This window comes from Centroberyx affinis, unplaced genomic scaffold (assembly GCF_046629955.1).
Source record: "Centroberyx affinis isolate AG114_WGS23_722 - 3 ecotype Tasmania unplaced genomic scaffold, CSIRO-AGI_Caff_v1 ptg000623l_1, whole genome shotgun sequence".
Lineage (NCBI taxonomy): Eukaryota > Metazoa > Chordata > Actinopteri > Beryciformes > Berycidae > Centroberyx > Centroberyx affinis.
Genome location: NW_027279252.1, coordinates 54109 through 78971, shown reverse-complemented (window position 1 = coordinate 78971; position 24863 = coordinate 54109). Strand labels below are relative to the sequence as shown.

The window sequence follows — 24863 nt, the reverse complement described above, 5'->3', positions numbered from 1 at the left end:
CATGGACTGCGCCCCCATGCCCACGAGTGTCGTACGCGTCATTTTTCCCGGAAGCGTGTTGTGACTTTACGGAACCCAACCAACCCAACTCAAATTCTGTGAAGTTACCAATACTTCAAACGAACGCAGTTTCCGGTTTAGGAATTGTTTCTTCAAAATTAAAGCGTGAATCACATTTTTATCTTGCAAATAATGTTATGTAGGCCACCGTTACATTTTGGTGACCTTTTGGAGCCCTTTGACCCCTTTTGACCTGGTAAAAGCTTTAAATTCACATACTTTGTACTCTATCAATACTCCTGGATAGCAGGATGTGACATTTGCTTTGAATCCTTTCCATTTTAAATGTATGTACATTGGCAGTGCAATATAAGTTCACACAAAATATGGTTCAAGAATAACAATTTTGACATTGTGGGAACACTTTAATTCTTGTATTTCTTTTCCTGAATTGGGTAATACCTTCACTTAATTTGGTTTGAATTGTGCTTTTGTGTCTTGAACAGTGCAGGAAGTGCAATTTCAGCCATATATGGTAGCACTTACAATATAATGGGTTTCATCGATCATATCAACCAAATAAAAATATTTTGTCGGTCATCATTTATTGCTCCATTTATCCCCAGAAATCTGATTGATGGAAGTGGGTTTGGATGTTTTGCTGCCAAATGATATTACATGAAACATGTATTATCATGTATGTATTAAAAGATGAAAATACCAATCTATCATCATATAAGAACAATTTGCGTGGTAATAAGGGCAAGTATCTCTTCTAGTACTTGAAATTCCCCATTCATCTCATGTAAAAAGCCATATAAACACTTTTATTTTGAAAGCAGTGTACAGGAAGTTGGCTCCGCTATTCTTGGTAGCTTTACTCAGATTTCGCTGCCGCTTTACTCCCTCTCACCGCTATTCAGAGGCGCATATCCCAGCACCAGCAGCAACGGTAAGAGATGATAAAACAGTTCATAAACTCTTCAAATAATACTTTTTGATTGGATAGCATACATCTCAGAGCTATTACGGCTTCGTAGGACAGTTTGGTGGACAAATTGCAATAGTTGAGAAGGTAGATATGAACTAACCTTGCCACCTAGGCGTGCATCCGTTTTGTAAAAGGTGCCACAGCAACTTGTTAGAAAACCGACGAACAACTTCCAACAGCGATGGTTGTTGTATCTTTTAGACTATCTTTATTGTATTGCGGTAGTGGTTGAATTGGTGTATCAAACTATTCACCTAACGTTACTAGCCTGTTAGTAGTTGCAAAGTTATGAAGTGTGTAGCAGCTATCGTTAGCCGTTAACTACCGGGAGTTGATCTCCGTGATCTGTGCTGCCAGTCTTGACCGTCAGGTAATGTCAAGGCATCCGCGGAATTGATTAAGTATTGTTTATTTATATCCACACAGTACCTGTATGTGTTGACCTATGGATAAAAATCAACAGTTCGGCACTTATACCAACTTCAGTTAATGTATGACTAGAGTCTGTCATGTGGGATAAGACATTTTTCTGTCACTTCCTGGATCTCAAAGGTCTGTTCGAGATTTGAAATGTACTGTAACGGTAGACCGGATGGCTCCGACCGAATCTCAGACAAATTCACTCTTTTCAACATTTGAAGTAGAGACAGGTCGGCACTGAGATCAAAGATGCTTGATGTGACAGTCACTTTTACTTTGCCTCTCTCTGATATATATGCGCTTGGATGAATATTTGAGAAATGTTTCAGTAACAGTTCACCCGAACTGTCTGCGAAGCCTCCCTTTGCTTCCTGTGTGTGATGAATGACCTGGAGGATCTTTCTTCCCCCCTCGGAAAATAGACAACTTTAAGGAAGTAGCCTACTTTTTTTTTTTATCATGATCTCTACATTTGCTCCAGCATTTCAAGATGCGTAGCTATGAAATGGCAGCTTTGCAACAGGAGCCATGTGTCTCATTTTGCAGTTTCTATCTCTGTGATTTGAGCTGATTGATTTGAGTGGGCTGTCTTGGCTGTCTCAGGAACGAAGTAGGTCTAGAAATCACCAAGGTTTTATGGTCTTATTGTAGCCATTCAGCCGACAGAGTGCATTGGTACAATAAATTTAAATTCCTCCATCATCTTTGCCAACATTACAAGCAACCGATAGTGAGGAGTGCAAGGGTCAAAGCCACAGACTATAAAATGTTACACATACTGGTGTGTAGTTAGAATGCACAATTAAAGAAATAAGAGCCAAGCAGAAAAGGCATTATATATATTTTTTTAAAGAAGACAAGAGCTAAGATTTGAAGTGAAGGTATGAGTGCAAGAATGGAAGCGAATGAGATTTATAGGAGAGAGGGGGACATGATAGATGCGTGGAGACTTTTAATGAAGAATCTCAGTACTTTACCACTGACAATACACAGGAATACGGATAACTCCTTTTCTGTGCGAGCCAACCCTATCTGTCTCTGGCTCGGTCTGTTTTGTTGACCTCTCCAAGCCTGCCATGGAGCGGCCCCCTTCTGTTTTAGCTCAGGCTCACGGGGGGAATAGCTACAGGGAGGCTAGCCAGCCGCCCCACACACAGACCAGTGTTGGCTAGTAATGATTAGCCTTTCTTTGCTGTTCCTTCACATTGTGCAGTCCTCCTCAGCTGGAACAACAGTCGCCCCTCGGGGAACGGCGGCCTTCATAAGCACCTCCTCTTACAGATATTTTGGTAGTCCTTAGCTATGAGGTTTAAAATAAGCATGTGCTTTCATTTTTGCCAGCGATTTTTAGGCCTAAAGCTCGGGTGCTGGACCTTTTGAATTCACATGTAACACGCTCATACCGGCCGTTGTATGCTATCAGTTTGGTGGCATCATTGAACGGAACCATTATACAGCTGTAATCCTGCATTGCCCGGTGTCCACCACCTCTACCGGGGCTGTTGCCAGGGGAGGCAGACAGAATCTGGGCATGTCACTGAAACCCGCACAGAGCAGGGGAAGAAGCCCTGACCTTTCAGCTGGCACCTTGGCTCTACCATTCACTCCCGGCTTCCTGCTGCTACACACAGGGATTTCTCACCAGCTATTTTTAATGCTTCCTATTTGTTCTGGTCTTTCCTGGGATAGAATCGTGTTTTGTTTCTTTTTTCTCTTGGAGCCGCCTTTCTCTCTCTCTCTCTCTCTCTGTCTCCCTGTCTCTATATCCCTCTCTTACTCCAGTTTTCTCAGTCTCATTTATTTTCTTTTTCTGTTTAGTTCGTCTCTATACTCCCTTCCCTGTTTCTGTGGGGTTTGAGTTCCTCTGCATTGCATCAGCTCTGCACAGGAGTTCCTGGTGCAACACTTCCTCAAACCACTGGTATGTGTTAATGCTGCGTCCTCAGCTTACTTGGACCCAGCATGGGTCTGTCTGCTGATATTACATCAAGCCAGTGTTGTCCCTTTAATTTATAGAAAGTTAATATCCCTGAAACTTGATCAGGTTGAAAAAGCCTCATAGGTAAAGTTAAGAGGATGACCTGAGCTTCAACATGGCAGATTATGGTTTTAGCGCTCTAAAGGATATGAGTCATCAAGCTCTCACTAGAAGAAGGAAGCTTGCAGTCATCTCTAGACAGAGAAGCAGGTCTAATGGCAGCCTGCTACTGCAGAGCACTCTTGAACTCAGCTAGTAGTGCTCAGATTAAAAGGTATTTGAAAAAGTTCAAGGTATCACATTCAGTCATCTATGTTCCTTTTCTGTTAAAGGATAAGTTCTGCAATTTTGGACCTATAGGCTATATAATTTGTCTCTTACATACCTATAGTACTTGGACCCGCAGACAATGGGATCCTGAGTCTGCTGTTGGTTGAAACGGCAAGTCCAAACTGAGTTAAAATATCTCCAAAAAAGCCATTTGTAGGCTTGACAGGGAGTTGAGAGTAAACAGAAATGTTGCAAAGTACATAAATTTAAATTTTGCTCTGATTTCATGACACAATTCTGCATTAATGAATACAAGGAGTAACGCCTGCACACTTGCTCCATGCCACAAAAGTTTACTGGTGACAACGTTTCGATCCTCCTTGGATCTTCGTCAGGTCAAAAAAGTTTTTTGACCTGACGAAGATCCAAGGAGGATCTCAAAACCAGTGTGCAAGTGTGCAGGCGTTACTCCTTTTATTCATTGACACAGTTCTTCTGATAGCCTTGCACCTACGTGATGTGCGTATAACTAGGCTACTCCTTCAACAATTCTGCATTACGCACACTTTCAATAATCAGGAACCACAGAACTTAGTACTGAATGAAGAAAAATTGTCTACTGGAGCTGCTTGGCAGTTTGGATTCAAGTCAGATGATATTGGAAAGCTAGCTGGATTTGGATCAAGTTGTATACAAGCTTTGCATGAAAAATATTTTGTAAAGGATGGAGATACAATCAAATGCAGAGCAAATTATTTCTGAGTTGGTACATTTGCTGGGTTGGTACATTGCCAGGGAATGTACTAACCCAATTTCCACACAGCTTAAGCCAGACAATTCATATCGCCCAGCTCTATAAGCAACATCACAAGGACACATCAAAGAGGGAATCCAGTGGAGAAAAGGGACAAATGCAAAGGTTCAGGCACTCTCACTGAGTGTTGCATGAGAGAGACCGACAGAGACCAGAGAGGATCAAAGCAGCCATAGATCTGTGAGTGACATCTCAGTAGGGAGGTGAAGCCAAGAGCTAAATGGCGCTTCACAACAGTTGCCAATTCAGTCAGGGTTTTTAGCAAAGCAACATTAATCTAATCCGCATGTCCCATTGTCTCTGAGTTAATATGTGCTACGTTCCTAGTAACAGTGGCTCAGGGTGTTAATCAGGAGTTGTGAGAGTTACAGTTCACCATTTCTCAGTTAAGGTGACTCAGGTGACACAACTCGCCCTCTGGCGGCCATATTGGAGGTCCATATGTTAGTTCGCTAAGTTAGTCTGCTGAATAGTTAACTGAGCTGAGACTAATCAGGCTACAGCCCATAGTGCTGTGGTGCAGGGATGAGGGTTAAAAGGCAAAATGCAAAATAGTTTACTGTGTCACAAAATCTACCATATGAGACCTTTCACTTTAGCTATAATTTTATTGTATGTCCACAAACGAAATTGTATCTTTTCAGGTATCTCTCTTGTTGTAGCCCGGTTGTTATATATTTATCAATTATTTGCACATGATAAGTTCTCCCATGGACATTCAAGATGGCGCCAGCTTGGTTACTTGAGATTTCTGATGCAAGTACAAAGCCTCTATTATCATCTTTTTCTACTCCTGGCTGCTGCCATATTCCGTCTTGTGTTATGGGAAAAATATGATCCATTTCCTTGCTGGATTGTGAGCTGTGTCGCTGCTGAGGAGGGCTACTGGCCAAGATTTGCAGTATTGGATGACAACGTAACACACAAACTAGGCTACTTGTTGCTATTGCTTGACCCTGTGCCGTGTTGTTTTTTGTTCCTCCCTATGTATTCCTCCCTGTGAGAGCCTGGCCTGTAGCCTACAGTGTATGACCAACAGTAGGCTACAAGACAGAGGTCAGATGAGAGAATGTAGGTCTACAGCTATGTATCTATGTGGATTTATGAGTTTAAGACAGATTCAACATGTATGCAGATGGGTTGTCTCTTTTACAAACTGTCCTTAAGGAGCAGTCCCCCTGTTCACCACCTGTCCAACCCCCTCCACTCCAAGAAGGCTTACTGTATGTCTCAGGAGGCTTCCCAGGTCCTCGCTGAACTTGACAATGAATAATCTTTAAACGTCTCAAAGACACTAATGACTTTTGTCAGGAGTATCCTCTTGATATGTCACCAATCACATTTCCAAACACTTTCCTCTGCTGTCCCCAGACGCCTCATTAGTCATAATCCTACCTTCCATAATCTTACTGCTCTAGCGGTGTTGCTAAGGAACGGGCCTAATCTCAAGTCTCAGCTGCTCCCAAGCCTAGTGTGTTTGTAAAGCTGTGCTGCTGAGCCCTATCAAACGAACAGATTATCCTCCCATAGGAGCTAGTTATATGCAACACTGTGCAGGTAAAGGTTAGGATACAGAGGTTGAGAGGTTCAACAGAAGGTCCAGTCTTGTCATGATCTCATGACCTCGGTGTTGTCCTCCTGGCAGTCATCAGGAGCAAACAATGGCTAGGCCTATTTCTGTCAGCTTAGTATGTGGTGAGTTAGTCGCAGCCTGTGTTTGTGCAGAGTCAGCCAGAGAAAGAATGTATTATTATGAAGGTGGTAATGTTGATATTGTTAAAACTAATCTATTTTATTGAGCCCACGGGCCTTTAATTTACCTGATCAGCAATTTCATGCTTGGTTAAGATGGCATTTCTGAGTGATGTGGCAATGTGCAGACAATGAATATGCCACGTATAAACAGCTTGTACTTAAATTGCTAATGCACAGTCAAGTCCACCATTGGTCGTGTTGATAAGCGTGATGACATTGTCAGTGGAAGATTGGTGCAGGGAAGCTGCACTATGCTAAGCAGTGGATATAGCTAGCCTATATGATGGACCATCATACAAACACTGTGTTAGTTCTTTTAGCTACATTCAAGATTGCTTTATGCAATCCATTGTAGTTTTGCAACCTGGCAATCACAATCATCACTGAAATGATTTTTTGCATTTTTTGTTATAGTAATGTAGCTTATCATCCAAGTTCTCATGAAGTTACTATTATCCACTCTGTCTCCAAGTCCTATCTTTTTGTACTTGATGTAGCTGAAATGTAGCATAAGCCTACTAGATGCTCTATCTACACCAGCTGTAGCCGTATTAGTTTGCGTGTTTGTATGAAAGCAGCAGCACAGAGTCACAGCACTCTTCCCAAAGTAAATGTCCCTCTTATATGTCACAGTGCCGCTCTGTCACTCCACCTCATCGTCCTTTCCACACTGCACCTTAGGATGGGAGAGGGCTCGTACCACAAGGACCAGAATAGAGAAAGAAAGAATACTTAATGGACACTGGAAAAATGATATGAGGGCAAGTTTGTGTTATCTATAGGGTTGGGCATCGAGAACCGGTTCCAAATTAGAACCGGTTCCAAAATTCCGGTTCCAAAGGAATCATTTTAATTTCGATTCTGCTTATCGGTTCCTAAACAAATTTCACTCGCGCTAGTTTCAGTTTCCGTGGTGGCGGCATGCACCTTTGGTTTGTAGTTCGCCAGTAAAACCAATGAAGAAGAAGAAGAAGTTTCCTGTTTCTTAGTTATGCAGATTAGTTTAGTTATGCTAAAAGCGTTAGTGATCTAAAAGTCCACTAGCCGTGATGCTAATTTTCGCTATGTTCAACTCCATTGAGTTATGCTGAAAGAGTTAGCGATCTAGAAGTCCGCTAGCTGCAATCAAGTTTTACTAAAAGTATTAGCTCTCTGAACTGATCCAGCACTGGATGGCGAGCCCAGCCCACAAGATACAGAACCTGTTGTCTGCAGTAAGAAGACTGTGAACTAAGGAACACATATTCCACACCTACTTCAAGTGCGGTAGGATTGAACTGTACACACGCACATACAGCTCCAGAGACAGACAACATACATACCTTTCTTCATACCGGCCATACCGGAGTCAGAGTGAGAACTGTGACTCTTACAAAGACTTTGAAAAATACCCGGGTCTTTATTGTTTTTTTAAATGTGCGTACAAGTTAGAAGTTTCTGAATATGACTTGTGTAAAGTCATATTAAAATTTTTTCCTGTGAAATAAGCATGTGACCTGTTTTGACCCTGCCCCTCAAAGAATCGTAATCGAGAATCGTTAAGAACCGGAATCAATAAGCAGAATCAGAATCGTTAAAATCCAAATGATGCCCAACCCTAGTTATCTGGTCCTGTTTTCCCCTCTCACTCCAGTGGGGAGCCCCTCACTCGTTCTCGCCGACCAGAGACATTCACTCACAGCTGACCTGCCAAAACACACTATTGGCAGAAAAGGAATTTCTGCTTTTATGGGAGTGCAGAGGCCCCGTTTGGAAAAATGGTGCTGTGCTCTCAGTTCCTGCCTGGCTAATGCCCAACTGTATATGCAAGGCACAATACAACAGAGAAAAAGGTTGGACAGAGTGTCAAACCAGTTTGTGTGTGGTTTGTTGAAGCTGAAGGCAAGGGACATGTGGGTTGAGAGTTGCCTTGAATTTCTGTTTGCAGTGGTGTGATTTACTGTGTTGCAATGATTGCTGATAGTGTGTTGAGTTGTGATTTACAGTGAGTTGTGATAGTGGGATAGTAACATCTGTGTTCAATATCTGAAGCCTCCCTTACGATGTATCAGTAGTTATCAGTCTATTTCTCCCATCTAGTAGTAGGCCTGTGAGTTTGCATTTGTCGGTTATGTTAACCTTTCCCTAAAACATTTATCTTCTACAGTGCTTCTCAGCTTGCCTAGCCTGTTTTATTGTGACATATATCGCTCACGTTAACATTGATTTGCACTACTAGGATATTTGTAGCTAACAAATATGAAGGGATTATAAGTAGATTTTTATGAGGAAACAATTGTTGTGCCATGTTGAGCCTAACTCTGCCCATAAAGGCCTACATAATGTGTGATGTAGCCTTGCCTGGCCTATAGGTTTCCTGTCTCATTGTTGTGTATGTGGTTTCCTGTGCACAGACTTGATCACATCATCCCCAGTCTAGCTTTGTTCTGCTGTGTTCCTGTAAAGGTCTGTCTAGGTTCTTCAACAAAAGTGAAGTTAGGGCAGTTTGACGGTATGGCTGGGTTGGGTTCACTTAAAATCAGGAAGTAGATTTCCTTCGAAATTTACATGTTGAAAACATTTGGGATGAGCGGTTTGAGAGCCTAGTTGCCTATTAATTGAGAGAAATGTTCTGTCATTGGCAAAATAATTTCATATTATATTTCCATTTTGAATTGAACAAATCAAAATTTAACTCATCCCATAAATGCTGTTTTATTTCCTGATTATTCTCACCACTAGTATCACTTCTCCTTTTAAAGAAATTTATGACTCCTATTGATTTTTGCTTACGTAAGACAGACTAACAACACTTGTATTGACAGGCACAAAATAATTATTTTAGGTAGCTCAACTGCAATGAAGACTTCAGAGTGTGTTTAGCTTACAGTGTTGCAGTGTGTAGTTTACATAAGGAGAAGTCACTCTGCAGGCAGAACAAGAAGAGAGATAAAGGCAGACGGAGAGTGGACCACACAGAGCCAGTGTAACGAGAGCACAGCCATCCAGCTGCCTCTTGGCTTTTGCAGGTGTTCATCAGCTTTATATGAGCTTTGCCCATGCATGTGTGTACCAGATGTTATTTATAAATGGCTGTTTTTCCACAGTATTTTATGAGAACAATTCATGATTAAGTTTTGTAACCCTCCTCTCAATCCGTCTGTGTTCTCAGACATTGAGGAAGATGATCGCCTAATGTCATCCTGTCCGTTTCCTGCGTAGCATCAGCTTCCTCAGTCCTAATCGGTAGCGACTGGTAATACAGTGCAGCTGGGTGCAGATAGCCATATTAGCACAGCTGTTTTCCTGTTGGCTTAAAACTGAAGCCTGACAGCAGTCCCTGGTGGTGCAGAAACAATAGAGGTAGGGAGGAAGGAGAGACGGAGAAGGAGAGTAAAGTTTGGAGCTCAGATAATTATCTGCAGTTAGACCTTCCTCCACGGCTCACTCTCGCAGTTCACATGCATGGTGTTGCCCCATTTTGTCTGTCTCTGCTGTATGGCCTCCATAGAAACTGTCTCCAAAGCCTAGACTAGACTGTGAGAGCCAGCATATCATGTCTGTATTGGTCTGTATGTCTGTGCCTGCATGTGTGTGTGTGTGTGTGTTAGCATACACTGAGGCATTGAGACTGCAGAAAGTTCATTGAGGTTTCCCTCTGGATAAGTATGTAAATCCATAATAATCATCAAGCAGCTGGACGTCTAATAACCAGGTGCTGCCCTGCACCATAGATCAGATTTAATTAAAGCACAGTAAAGAACATAATGGGAAGTGATTTGCTGTGTGGACTTCTGCCATCTTTCAATCCTTACTAATCACTCCTCTTTATTTCTCTCCGCTTTACCCCTTTCATTCCCTTATTTATCTTCCATCTCTCGCCCCCGCACGCTCCCGTTTCCCGTCTTTCTCTTACTCTCTTTGGCCTCTTCCTCACTGTGAGCAGCAGACCATGGCAGAGCAGGATCCTACTCCAGAGCAGCTGGCAGCCATTGCAGCAGCCAACGACGAGAGCGAAGGTGGGGTCAACTACAAAGCCCCAGCCCAGAAGAGCTTACAGGAGATCCAGGAGCTGGACAAGGATGACGAGAGCCTGCGCAAGTACAAGGAGGCCTTACTGGGCAGTACTGATGTGGTCACAGGTTAGTAATTAGTGGTATGGATGGAGCCACACACCCCCCACATACACATGAAGTAATGCTTGTCTGTCTCATTGTCTCATTTAAATCCGCGCATATATCCTCAGCTATTCACTATCCACACTTACAGATATGCACACAATCACACATTATCTTTTCATTTCTTTCACCAATACGCTGATCTGTTACAAAACCGTAGGCTTACTTTTATCTCTCCTCTACTTGTTTTACTCTTCCAGCACACAGTAGGCATTTTATATTATGACTTTGAAAGTATAGTGTGTGTATGTGTACCAAAGTGGGATATTAATGCCAGCGATTAGCCAAATGCTTGTAACTTTTGTTTCTGTGGCTGCTAAGATTCTCTGCTCTGCCAGCCACTTTGGTAGGTAAACAACAATCATTTGGAGGTCCAGTTCTCTTCAACACATAGATGATTGAACCTGCCACTGTAACTGGTGGACAAAACAGTTAGATCAGGTTTCCTGTATAGGTCTTGAAAGGTTTGGAAAGTATACTAAATGCGTGGAAAAGTTTGGGAAAAAAATTCAGTTCCAAAATACATATGACCACACATTTTATGTAGTTATTGCATCCAGCGTCATAATAATTGCTTTTGTGTAGAATAATCTTCAGTAATAGGGTGATATGGCCTTGTTGACAGTCGTATTATCCAATCACTATCATTATACATCATATTGAACACAATCGTTAAATGGAGCCAAGAAATGAAAGTCTGGAAAAAGTATAGGATTTTGAAAGATAAAATCTACTAGGAACCCTGTTGAATATCATCAGACTGGCTGTGTTGACCCTGTCCTTGTGCTCTAGCAACCTAATGACAGTCATGCCTCCTCAGACAGAGACCATAGCCCCCGGGCATCTGCCTTTGTTGATGGCAGGTCAGAGCCTGACACCCACATCAAACTGTGTGGGAGCTGGAAAAGAGGTCAAGCCACTGCCAGGGGGTTTTGTTAGAGCTGTGCTATCAAGACTCATGGTAGTCCGCTCATTTCCCACAGAGATCTGTAGACTGGACTGTCTGTTGTCAGATGGCTTTGATGTTGTGGACTTGTTGCTTTGGGTTGCATATATATTTTTCCTGCAAAGCATAATCATAAGTCATTGAGATGTTTTCTTAAAGGAGAGTGGGCAGTCCACTCACCTTTTATTGTTTTTGTATAGTTTTATTCAAACAGTGGGGAAGTAGAGAGGGAGACAACAGGAGAGAAAGGTTCGATGGGATTTAATCCTAGAAGTGCGGGCACAACTGTCACTCCAAAGGCGAGGAACTGAATGTTCAACATTTTCTTGCCAACAGTGATATATTTACAGCCACCAAAATATATACACTTCATTGTGTAATAACCCAAAAGGTGTGTTGATGGTAGAAGAGGAATGTCTTTTTCCGTGCTTAGACATTTGTCATTGGAATTAAAAGCTTCAAGGGATAATGATAAAAAGCACATTGATTCAATCAGACTAAGCACGTGTTATTGCAAACCGTCGGTCAGTGATTTTCTTACACATAAACCAAAAAGTCCAACCACTTCAGTCCAGCTTCACAGAGTAATCAAGTTGCAGCCTCCATGTAAACCTACTGTATCTTTATCAAACCGCTTTATAATTGATCAGTGAGTTTTATGATCCACCATTTGGGGGGGGACACTGAAATTAGAGTTATTTTTAAAGCATACTTGGATATGGCTGGTGTTTTTTAATGCATTTCTTATCGTCAACAAATCCTACGGAAATAACAAAATTAGCAATGAGTCTTGTCCATGTAGCCAATGCCCAATAAAGTAACAGTTTTTCAAATTGGATCCTCTATACTTATGTGCTACTGAATGCTGAACTTATGATAATGATTTTTCCCCAAAAAAATCGATCTAGTGCTTTGTAAATCAACCCTTCAATTATGTTCTATGCCATTTGTGTCTCATTAGATCCTGGCGTTGCCAACGTCCAGGTGACGCGACTGACCCTGATGTGCGAGACGGCACCCAATGCCCTGACCCTTGACCTGCTGGGTGAGTAGAGCAGCATGGTAGTTGCACTGGTATTTAGCAGGCATGTTTCTCTCCAGCATCCGAAAATGAACCTGTGGGTCTGTCTGAGCTTGGACTCCAGACAAAACTGAAAGGCTAGAGCAGATTTTAGTGTAAAAAGAGACCTTTGATAGTTGGCACCTGTAATATTTTCCACATGAATGCACGGGAGTGAAAGCCCTCATGTAAGGGCTTGTCTTTTTTGGTACAGCAGACTTACTAGAGGAATGACCTCATAGCAACATTAATTATGAACAGTAATCACTCTCATCTCTGTTTGCAACTATAGACCAAATGACCCGCTGGGTCGTTAGTTGGCCAATTAGTAATGACATGATTCTTGTGTAAGTGGGTTAATGAGGCACTCCTGCCCTCCCATGGTCCTCATTCTGAACTACAGCCAGGGAAACAGGCAGAGAGCAGTAGAGTTGTGCTCGCCACCTGGTGGCCAGTTTCTTTACTACAGGGTACTGGAAAACATGAAAATACCGTCCCAGTTCTGTCTTTGAAAATGTAATTTCTCTCACATTGGTGAAGCTAAACTATAAAATCACTATTTGTTCGTTTTTTTCTTTTTATGTAGACTAGGTAAAAATGTTTGGAAATTTTTCCAAACTGAGCCCAGGTTGCATCTCCCAGCAGTCCTCACACTTGCTTGACTTGCCTTTTCCCGCTCTATTACTTTGCCCTGCCAGGAGACCTGGAGTCCTATAAGAAGCAGTCGTTTGTGCTGAAGGAAGGAGTGGAGTACAGGATAAAGATCAGCTTCAAGGTGCGAGAGCCTGGTCTTTGTCAGAACCATGACTCCTCTGTTTGTGTATCTCAGGCTGTTGTAGACATGGAGATGTTATTCCAGCTGCAATGATCAATCTTTGTTATGGGAAACTGTTTTCAACAGGATGTGACGTGTGTTGTCTTTTGCAGGTCAACAGGGAAATCGTTTCGGGCCTGAAGTACATCCAGCAAACATCCAGGAAAGGAGTGAGGAGTAAGGCTGGCTTAATATTGCATCGTCTCTTCTGTCTTGTCTACGCCTCCTCTCTGGCGTTTTTTGCATGTGACTGTCATATAATAGCAGCCGCCAATGCGTTAATAATTCCATGCCGTGGATTTAAAATTACCCTGGCTCTCCCAGGCCCCAAGTGGTCTTCTTTCCTGTTGAATGGTAATAGCTGCAGGTATGTTTAGGTTTGTGGAGGAGTTGTTTACTTTGGCCATGGTCAATGAATGTCTAGTTATGTTTCTCTACTGGCCTAAATATTTAGCACATGTCTTCAGTAACAAGCGGTAAAATATGAGGTAGCCTTTCTTCTGTTGTGAAATCTGCACTTTTGCTAAATCTTGATGTGTGCTACATCTTTTAGGAGTTGTGATCTACCAGATTATATTCTTACACTCTCCTTCTCTCATGTGTAGTTGACAAGTCGGATTACATGGTGGGCAGCTATGGGCCCAGACCAACCCAGGAGTACGATTTCCTCACCCCTCTGGAGGAGGCACCCAAAGGCATGCTGGCCCGCGGCACCTACGCCATCAAGTCCAAGTTCACTGACGACGACAAGAACGACCTTCTCTCCTGGGAGTGGAACCTCACCATCAAGAAAGACTGGAAAGACTGATTTCCCCCTCGCCATCCACCGTCAACTTCCCCCTCTGTTTGTCCCGCTTTCTTTCTCTTACCACCATTCCATTATTTCTGTTTGGATCGACTTCTTGATTATGTATTCATCGTTAAAGTGACTAAGGTTTTGCTCTCTCCGTCCATCTACCCCACTGTTACAATTAGTCTTACCTTTTTTTTTTATTCCAATCACTTTGTCATTCCCTTCATCCCTCCTCCCAACACACTCCTTCTCTTCTGTTCCACCTCAATGAGTTTTAAACCTTGAAAATATATGTATGGAGAAAGCAAACACTGTGCACAATCAAGATTTTGTGGTTATGGTTTGTTTGTATATAAAAGAAAAAAATAATAAGGAAAAAATATTATCTGTTAACTGCTCGATGTTATAGGTGATCAGCTATGTGAACTCCTCTGCCCTCTTCCCCTTTCATTTCTTCCACACTTTTCCCCCCTTTTCATTTTTTTTATTTTTCAGGTTGTTTTATATGACTACCATGATCTGCCTTGGAATGCATTGTAAAGGGAGTAGGGGACATTGCTGTATGTGCATGGCGGCTGTAAGGCCATTGAGCAATCATTGCTGGAAACGGCTCTTTGACTCAGCCCTCCTAAAGCCTTTGAGTAGATTATTTGTACCAGAGTCTGTGTAATTTGTTTGGAATTCAGGCCATCTCCATTACAAATGGTTTAACACCCTATAAAGTCTGCTGAGAGAATAGGGGGACCAAATGTATACTAATTACCTCTGGCCCATATGAGGCAGTGTAACCGCTTGCTGTAGCTGCGGCTGTCCCTCTCTTTATCAGGGTGTTCTGGCAGTTCTTTTAGCAGCCATGTGGCCTTAAAGAAAACCCTTATAAGTGATTAAGAAATAGACAAACCTTAGTAGAGCCATTTGCCTTCAGAATATATATTTGCCAGTCCATCATGTGAGCCTGCTCTAACAATGCCGGTGATACACGGACAGAGTTTCGGGCTAAGCACTTGTAATGCCTTTTTATTTCAGGTTGGATGGCATGTGAAAGCCATTGCATGTAGATACCAGCCATATCAACTCTCTTTACCACCTTCTCCTTCCCTTCCACTCTTGTAAATGTCCGGTGATCTGTTAAAGGAACCGTTTTTTAAATCCATTAATTTCATTTATATTTGTTAGGAATGTCATTGGCCCAGATCATACTTTATGGCTTTCTAATATCCAGTGTCATCTCTCTGCACACTGAAGCCATATTTCCAGGGCCGTGCGTTTCTCTTTTGTGGTAAGTGAGGTATTTAGCACAAGGACTGTTAAACAGCTCACCTCGTATCACTCGACTACATTACCAATACTGACGGTGCCTGGTCTCTGACTCTAGTCTCTTACAACCACATGCTGCTCTCTGTAGACCTCTGCTGACATGGGGGCACTTTGGTTATGTGTGCTCAACATCCGGAAGGTGAAAAGTTGTCTGTAAGATCAATAATTGACCTTTGACCCAGTACATAGACTAGTGAGACTGTTTTCATTTGGTCCCATCTATGCAGACCCAGAGTTTCCAATTAGACAATTATCCTGATACATAATGTTTTTGTACACTCCATAATCTGTGATGTATCTGTGATCTATTTGGTTCCACGGCTTCATTCAGATCATGTTTCATGGACTTGTTTTTCTCTATGGGTTGGGTTTGATTTGATGTGTGCTACCTAGAGATTAGTGCTCACCGCTGTCCACATTAAAGTGTTCAGACTGGCCTGCATGTCCCTTTATTATATTCTGACTCGTGTACTACAGGTATAATAACCAAATAACAGCTTAATTGGTTAGACATAACTAATTAAGAAATATTGGGTTGATAATATGTTCCCAAATATTCAAGTTACTTTGCATGGTGAGGCCCTGGGAGCTTTAAACAATCACTTTTGATCCATTAAACGTAGCAGACCACACAGTCAAGACGTTGCATATTTTAATTGAACAGAAAACATTTTAAATTAAATCACATGTACAATTAAGTTATCAACTTTGACATGGAGATAGCACAGTGTAGAATTAATGGAGTATGATGTCACTTACAAAACGATCAAAACAACTGTAATCCCTGCAATAGAGAAATATGGAAGCTGAAGCCCCCTTAGGTAATAATGCATGCTGTAAAAAAACAAACATAATACACCTCTGTGGCCACAGGGCTTCTGCACTGTATTCAGGTGTCAGTGCCATCAACAAATACGTTACAGTAACCCATTTAAATAAAACAAAAAACTCCATCTAAGTCAAACATAATCAACATTTCTGTGCAGTGCATTTTGGCAACGAAACAGCTGATTTATGAAGGCATGGCACATCCAGAAATACCAATATACACACACACACACACACACACACACACACTCAATCTAAATGTTTGAAGAGCTTTTCTGTTACTTCTTTAAACATTGTAAGCTGAATTTCCTTTATTCAAGGTCAGAAGTTTGTACTGCTTTTGTTTGTACTGCTGCTACCTGCTGTTGAAGATCAATTTAGCGTTTTTTTAATAGATTGATACATGCATCATGCCCACTTTCATTCAATGCCACAGTTAGATTCAGTCTGTGGACATCAGTGTTTGTATTCATTTTGAAATTAATTACTTGGCAAAACCACTGTTTTCCAAATTGTTAATGAAAACAAAATCACTGGCAATAGTTATATAATTTCTGCATTAGCACATCTTCACTCTCAGTTACAAATACTACATCACATACTAGATTGTCTTAATTAAGACAGGCTAAACAAATTCTTTAGTGCACTAATTATTTGTCAATTATGGTAGCTCAAAAAAGGCATTTTATCCACCCAGCAAGTAATTTACTACATTTACAATCATCCATGTAGTGATATGTAACATCTGGCAGTTTTAAAATGAATTGAGCTAGTTTCCAAGTGCAAAGGGAGGCATCCGCAGCAGACTGTGCATCATTAAACTCCCTGTTGCATGACTACTGGCATCCTGCCATTAAGACATGAGTGACCAAACAGTTAACAAGCAGCCATCAAAACAGTGAGATAAATTAAGATAAATAAAGGAGTCTGTGGCTTTTGTACCCTTTGCTTTCAGTGCATGTAGTGTTGGTAGCAGTCGTCGTCTCATTTGCCCGTCTTCCTTCCCTTGGTGGAGTTCATGTCGCTCTTGGTCTTCTGCAGGCGGGAGAAGATCTCTTTGAAGAGGGCCTTGTACTCGGGCGTGTTCTGGCCCAGCCGTTTGTCCACCTGCTCCACCTGCCTGCTGATCCCCTCCAGGGCCTCCGGGGTGGAGGGCGTCTGGGGGGGCGTGGGAGGGGCGGCGGCGACGGCCCCCGACGCGGAGGGCCCGGGGGAGACCATGCTGTACTCCTTCATGGAGGGGTCCCTGGAGACGGGCCGGGACGTCTGCACCCCGGCGTGGCACAGGCTCTCCTCGTGGCGCCGGCACTTGCCCAGCAGCTCCTCGTACTTCTCCAGCAGGGCGTGGTACTGCTCGTCCACCTCCCTCAGGATGGACATGCCCCGCTTGCGTACCCCGTTGGCGTGGAGAGCGTAGCTGCCCTGCCGCCTGCCCGAGGCGTCGCGGGCCGAGATGGCGTTCAGAGCCGTGTCGCTGCAGCTCTTCCTCACCGGGCCGCTCTGCTGCCCCGCGCCCGCCGCCTCCCCGCCGCCTTCGCCTCCTTCCTCCGGTCCCGCGCCCTCCTCCGGGGTGTCCGTCTCCGGGCCGTTGTTCAGCAGCGTCTCCAGGCCGTCCTCCATGCCCCCGATCAGACACACCCGGGACTTCCTCAGCTGCTGCATCTCCTGCAGCTCGGCCTCGAGCTCCTGAACCCGCAGCTGGCAGCCCTCCGCCCCGAGGAGCCGCTGCTCCAGACGCTCGAACTCCTGCAGCACGGCGGCGCACTCCCGCTCCGCGCCCTCCCGCCTGCCCCGCTCCGCCGCCATGGCCGCGCGCAGGGAGGAGACGATGTCCCGCAGCCGCTCGTTCTCCTCATCCACCGGCCGCCGCTCTGCCAGGTCCACGCTGCCTGGGTTGGCCAGCAGGAAACCATCCTCATACCTGACATGAAAAAATGTTGATAGAAAAAAATGTGTCACACCACTATGGGAGTTGGATTTCAAGCACATTTTGTCAAATACTTAAAATGCACAATCATACAAATTTTTCATTATTCTGTCATACGTTTCAACCAAAACCTGTAAAAATGTCTCATCTCATAAAATGACAACAAAACCTTTGACCTGTACTGATGTGGCTTTGGAGTCAAAACCCAAGTCTCAGGCCAAGTGTCTTTTTTTCTACCATACATACATACTGTACATGAGTAATCAGCTGCAGACAGCCAGTAACCTTGGTGCGGTGCAGAGTTCTTTGAGGCAGGGGAAGGAGTGGACGGTCTTGCGGCGTTCCCTCTTCTCTCTGCGGACCCTCAGCTCCTCCAGAGTTCGCAGCTCCTCCACCCGAGCCGTCAGACTGTCCACCTGACTCTGCAGGGTCTCCATGGTGCCCGTCAACCTGTACACACACACACACACACACACACGTTACAATACTTGTATGTTCAATACCTGTTACGTCATCAGTAAAGTGAGTTAATTCTCTTTTTCTCAACATACCTTTCTCCTAAAGCTATAGTGAGCCACTGTTATGAACAAACGAACGGGGGGGGGGGCATGTTTAGAATGAACAGAGGAAACCATTCAAGAAATCTAATCTTTTTAGCCAGCTGTAAGACCAATAATATGTTCTGAAATTAACTGCAATCCCTGATTATGATTTATGATTATGAAATTGCTGTAGAGAAAACAAGTGCAGTAGTGCTTTATAGGTGGGGTGGGGTGGTGGGGTGGGGTGGTGGTATAGTGTGGCGGCAGCTCCGGATCACCTGTCTATTTTCTGCTGCGAGGCCTTGCTCTCCAGCACCAGCTTCTCATTGGTGATCTCCAGCTCTCTGGCCGTCACATCCAGCTGTTCGTACACCTTGGCGTGCTGCTCGTTCATCTCCCTCAGCATCTCCAGCTGCTTGGCAAGGTACTGTAGGGCCAACAGGTGCAAGATTAGAACGAGTAGACTTGTGACTAAAGATATCTTGATTAGTTCATCTAGACACAACCACAATGGAACGTTGTCTGCTTGGCTGTAAGATAAAGTCAGGCTAGTGACTGACTGGGAAATTTCTTAAGGAATACATAATGGTAAAATTTTGAGGTAAGTGGCATTACTGTCACCTGAGACATTTATGACAGTAATAGACTCAAAGTAGTTTTCGGTCAGTCGTTGTTTGGTGTGATTACATCACAGTCGTGTACTGTGGCTGCTGTTGCGTACATTCATCCTCAGAGAGCTGTCGGGCTGCTGACTAATAAGGAGTGGAGTCTTTGAGCTGTAATGAGGTGGCAGACTTGGCTGTGTGACAGAGGAGTCAGCGCGTTCCCCTTTGCCTCTGCGCTCACAGAGTAAACACTGTTTCTACTGCAGCTGCATTCAGTCCTCGTCTTCTCCTCTCCGCTTCTTTCCCCTCAAAGCGCTCAAGGCTTTACAATAATTGGCTTGATGCGAGATCAAGGGGAGTCGGGTTGTGCCAGAGACAAGAGGCACTTTGCTGCTCAGAGTTTGAAACGCAAACATTGTGCGGTGCTTGATTTGGCCATTCGGGACAATGAGAATGAATTGTATTTTAGACTTGTGTTTTATACAAGTTCTACTGGATCCATTTGGATTGCATGGACTAGTAAGACACATGCACATAGAGGATTCAGTTAGAGGAGACCAGCATACCTCTATCTCTTGCACTTGTTCCTCGTTGTTGATGTACATTTGCTGCAGGGAGTCCTCCAGCTCTTTGTTGCGTTCCAGCAGAGTCTTGCCGAGCTCTGCTGCCAGGTGCAGGTCTGAGGGAAGAAAGGAGGTCAGATATATGGGACAAAGTGATGAGAGTGCTAGGAGGAGGTCACTGTATGGTGGTGTTACTTTTTGTTTTCACCAAGAAAGATTTGGAGAAGCCCTGCACTCTTTAGATGTTACGTTGCTTGAAACATAAAAGGCCTTAAAGGATAATTCCAATTATTTTCAGCCTGGGCCTTATTTTCCTTGTTTTTGCCGATTGATTGCTCTGAAATTTTGTCCCTTACTTTACATACCACTCAGCTGCAAGGGATAATGCTCTCCAATACACACCCACAGGGCCAATGTAAACACAACCTTTCACCAAACACTCACTGCAATGAAACCTGCCTACACCTGATTTTCCTATTATCCATGACCTGAAGCTTCAGTATATTGCGGTATTAGATATTTTAACCAGTGCAAGCTATTTGGCAACTAGATCATTCAAGTACTTGGATGCTGCGTTCATGTCAGAACACATCAAACAATCAGCATAATGGCAAAAAATAGGAAATAGGTCCCTGGGCTGCAATTATCCTTTAAAACTGTATTTTCAATGTTAATCGAAACCAAAAGGCCTTAATGTTTGATGAGGCCATCCTGATTGGAAAGCTAAACCTCCTCGTTTCATATCAACTTAACTGATGATGTAAAACACAAGAGAAAATCCTTTCATTCAATTCAACGTACAGGAGATTTTTTAAATCCTTTGTTTTCTAATTAAAGCCGCTCTCTCAAGAAGAAGCTCAACAAAGCCAAGATGAGAGAACGAGTCTTTGGAGGAAAGACCCAGTTAGCAGAGGTTTTGCTACTAAAAGGCACAGCAGAGGCACGCAGGTCATGTAAGGACATTATGAGCATCCACAGACAAAACATGATATCTTAGTCCAAAAAATCTCATATTTCCCCACATAAAAGGGAATTTACTTGGTGGTTTATGAGTGGTGTGAGTCAAATTTTTGATTAAATATCATCTCTTCCACGGATGTTGAAATAAACTTGCTTACAGGCCTATATTATGTACGCCAAAGTCCCTCGGCACCAGCTGCTGCATAACATGCTGACAGAACATGATTGGCCACGCAGCTAACAACAACTACAGTACATTTCCCCTCTGTGTTCAGTCTGCTTGAATGTGGATCACTTCAATACAGGGCAACAAACCTGGAGCCATCTGTACAGGAGCCTGAGCAGCAATAAAACCAGAGAAGAAGCCACCCTCGGCTCCTGTTTTTTCACAACACAGCTTGAAGTATACATTATTCATCTCCTCTGGTGAGAAAGCCCGGCCGGACTGTGTAGGAGGAGGAGAGTCCTGCTGGCTCCATCCCACTCGGAGCCCATAACAACATAGCAGTGGGAGGGGAAAGACAGGAAGAAACTGAGAGGCATTGACCTCCATTACAGAGCATGAATGCAGCGTTTTATCACCACAGTGTATGGTGTCGGCACTGACAGGAACACACACACACACACACACACAACAGAGGGCTAGCTGCAGAACGCTTCATCATAGGTGTAAAAACACAAGGGAGCAGATATGATTTACTGTTGGCCTGTCTGGGGTAGAAGCTGGCTGGCTGTGTGTGTGTGTGTGTGTATGTGTGTGTGTGTAAAGTACATATAATCCCGAACGGCTGAATAGAACAAGAACTCCCCTACTTTGTCTTTAATACATGTAGCGAGCCTCATTAGCTCATACTGCACACATTTGCGTTGTTACTTTTGCCTCCATCACTGCCAGTGAAGTACAGGCTGTAATTTCCTGTTTCAACAATGCGTGACTGATACAGAACACTTATCTGGACTACTGAGTGATAACGAGCTGTGTGTGTGTGTGTGTGTGTGTGTGTTTGTGTCCCAGCACACTTCCTATTCCCGAGGGAATACACGTGCTGCATATACACACACTGACAGTATCTCTGGAGCCGAGCCTCGGTTATGTAATCTTACGTCGGTGCTTTTTTTTTTTTTTTTTTTTTTTTTTTAAAAACCACAAAACCATTTTCTGTATTTCAGCACAAGGATGAGACGGGCAAGAGGCTCTGTGGAGGAAATAATCAAGTTCAAGCTCATCAAATAGATGAGCTAGATGATTGATTGAACAAGCCTACCTAGATCTAACTGATCAACAATCAATCACAGGATAAAATGATGCAGTGCGGTATGCAACCAAATAAAACACAAGGAAACAAAAGAAAGCAAAAGACACAAAATATCATGTTGGAGAGGCATAACCAACCTTAAACCCTCAATCATCATCACACAGCAAAGCTTCTCCTCATCCTGGAGAACACAAACGGCTGCATCATCTACTCAACATGCAACAATGGCCTCGTATAGACTTGTGCGTGTGTGTCACAGCTTTCTGCACGTGTGAGCCTGCATCTCTCGAACGCCCTTTGATGTGTAAAGTCTCATGTCGGATGGCAGAGTGTGAAGCTGAAGCACTCAGGACAAGCATGACATCACCACAGCAGCCCATCTGCCCAGACGCACTACATATGCCGGGCAGATGATAATGAACGCAGGGGTCACCGAAAAACAGACCGGCTAATGGGAGATCTTGCGTAACAGCCTCGTTTCTGGGGCAAAAGTGCGATCGGGGGGCTTACTGCAAAACAACGCGTGGATATGAATGCGCTGTAGTATGAGGCTGTTTGTTTGGAGCAGTAAGCGCTGAGGGTATTTAGAGAAAATGTGCCTGACCCCAAAGCCTGAAATCTCTGATCCCCACTGAGGAGGTCTCCGTCTGGGGCTCCCTAATCAGATCAGCCAGGCTTAATGATTCCAAGCGCAATACTGAATAACGCTGAGATGAGATACACACACACACACACACACATACACACACACACACACAGACAGCAGAACCCACCTGCCTCTCATCTCTCTGCCCATGTACAGTGCGATGATGAGACACAAAGCTGCTTTTCTACTGTGGGTCAGCAGGTAATCAGGAGATGGGGTGATGTGGAGGTCAGGCCACGCAAGGACACACACTCTCTCTCACACACACACACACACACACACACACACTCTCATGTATCCTCAGAGAGGCAGTGAGGAGATGCACTGCTGATGCTGGGAAATTGCATCCATTTTAGTCATTAGTAACGAGGCTGATCACACACAACCCATGACATAAAACCATAAAACCATTTTGCAAATCAAATCCAGCTGCTAGTACAAGATCATACTATAAAACAATTACCCACTCAGCGTAATAATCAATGAAAGGGCTGAGAGGTGGAGCATCTCTCTCTTTCTCTCTCTCTCTCATGAATCAGTTAGTGAAGGGCAAACACTAATCACATTCAACTGAGTTAGCTATATCTAATCATTGCTATGTGGATAGAGAGAAGTGGCATTTTCAAGGAATCACATAGATGTCCTGCCTGTGCCTGTCATGTGAATGTTAAAGCTCACAGGCAATAACAGTGTGACAGCATCTTGAAAGCAATCCTTACTTTCTAATCCTGTTTTTACCACATTTCTTCAGACAGACAATTGGACATGGAGTCTGTGTCCAGTTCCCAGTTTGCCCTCCTTTCCCCATGAGTCCTTTCTTTGTTCAAAAACTTCTGGGTATTCTGGGTATGTTCAGCATTTCTCTCCCAGAACATCCTACTTGTTTTGACTCACAATAGACACACACAGACACACACACACACACACCGCTGCTGATGTCAGGGTGCTGCTCACTTGCTCACACATCCTTCCATGTCAGTCAGACCCACAACTCAGCATTTTAGAGACCAGGGTGACTACAGTGTGGATATATATAAATATATATATAATCCTGAGAAGAGAGGAGGGCTGGGATGAGAGGAAGGCAAAATTCACTCAGACACACTGGGGCTATTCTGGGAACATCGCTGACAAGATCAGAGTAATTGGGAAGAGAGCAGAGATGAAGGGCAGGGAACTCGGGACTCAAGGAGTAGGAGGTCTAGCAGAGAGAGAGAGAGAGAGAGAGAGAGAGAGAGAGAGAGAGAGAGAGAGAGAGAGGCTCACATGCAGTGTTTTTATTGCTCCCTCTATGGTCATGCACAATACTTACCATCTCGTGTCTCTTCCAAAGTGCGTGCACTCATGCATAAAATATATTTCCTAATGCATACAACCTCCTCCTCTTAATGATTTGCTGCAGTTTCTGCATTAATCCGTTTAACCCCAAATCCAAGCTAATTAGCGTTCAACGACGAAGATTTTGGGGGGGTTTTGTGTTTATTGTCACATCATGTGATCACTCCTCACAAAACTCAGCAACAGAAATGATGTCACTATATCATAGCAATTTTCTTCAAGTGTAGATACTCCGCTCACCTTGCTCTAAGTCCCGCTGGTCGTACCATGGCTCCTCTTCCTCCGTTACAAACTCCTCCATCCTGCCTGCACGAAGCATCGATGCTCGGTCTGCTGGCGGACTCGTTCACCGGCGGTGTGATCTCCTAATTCTCCGACGGCTCGCCCGGAAGAGCAAAAAAAAAAACATCAACGGCGCAGCCTCCTGAGGTGTAACCCTTTCAGCGGAGATGGGAGAAATTTCCTGGGAGACAAAACCCGGTGGCAGCGCACCTGCTCCCAGACCATCAGCACATCTGATCCTTGTGAGACCAGTGGAGACTACCCGTTCATAACTAACAGCTTGGCAGCAACAAAGACCTCTTTTGAACAACAGCTGTAGACGAATGCCAAAATATTTCTTCTTTCTTCCCTCAGTCTTTGATGTGCAGCTAGGCCTGCAGACTGGGGGGATCTCGGCTCGCTCGTAGCTCAGTGGCCAAATGTTGCTGCGTTCATGTGCTATCGGAAATATTGAAATTACGATTTGGAGCGTACATGAACGACCCGACAAAAGACTGGTGGGTGGGAAATTTCTGTTATCCCTATTTGCTGAGATGTGACATGGGCATGGGCGTCTTGGGTTGGGGGGATGGGGGGTGACAGCGCATGGAGGCTGTGTCAA

The 24863-nt window shown here is 43.8% G+C and overlaps 2 protein-coding genes across 4 annotated transcripts; one reads left to right on the top strand and one right to left on the bottom strand.

The window, feature by feature from the left end:
* The first annotated feature begins 897 nt into the window (after positions 1 to 897).
* Positions 898 to 15752, top strand: LOC139643549 (rho GDP-dissociation inhibitor 1-like). 2 transcript variants are annotated; one of them, XM_071518722.1, is made up of 6 exons: positions 898 to 952; positions 10154 to 10349; positions 12293 to 12376; positions 13090 to 13166; positions 13319 to 13382; positions 13811 to 15752. In XM_071518722.1, exons 2-6 carry the CDS (start codon positions 10160 to 10162, stop codon positions 14011 to 14013), a joined length of 618 nt encoding a protein of 205 aa, XP_071374823.1. In that variant the 5' UTR covers positions 898 to 952; positions 10154 to 10159; the 3' UTR covers positions 14014 to 15752. The 2 variants fall into 2 exon arrangements, with proteins under 2 accessions (XP_071374823.1, XP_071374822.1); XM_071518721.1 differs by lacking the exon at positions 898 to 952 and adding an exon at positions 5699 to 5719.
* Positions 15753 to 17101: 1349 nt separating this feature from the next.
* On the bottom strand, positions 17102 to 24299 carry cdr2l (cerebellar degeneration-related protein 2-like). 2 transcript variants are annotated; one of them, XM_071518720.1, is made up of 6 exons: positions 24221 to 24299; positions 19784 to 19896; positions 18891 to 19039; positions 18356 to 18520; positions 17323 to 18064; positions 17102 to 17283 (listed from the first exon to the last, which is right to left on the bottom strand). In XM_071518720.1, the coding sequence occupies exons 1-6, from the start codon at positions 24297 to 24299 to the stop codon at positions 17128 to 17130; spliced, it is 1404 nt and encodes a 467-aa protein (XP_071374821.1). In that variant the 3' UTR covers positions 17102 to 17127. The 2 variants fall into 2 exon arrangements, with proteins under 2 accessions (XP_071374821.1, XP_071374820.1); XM_071518719.1 differs by having other exon boundaries at positions 17102 to 18064.
* Positions 24300 to 24863: the final 564 nt, after the last annotated feature.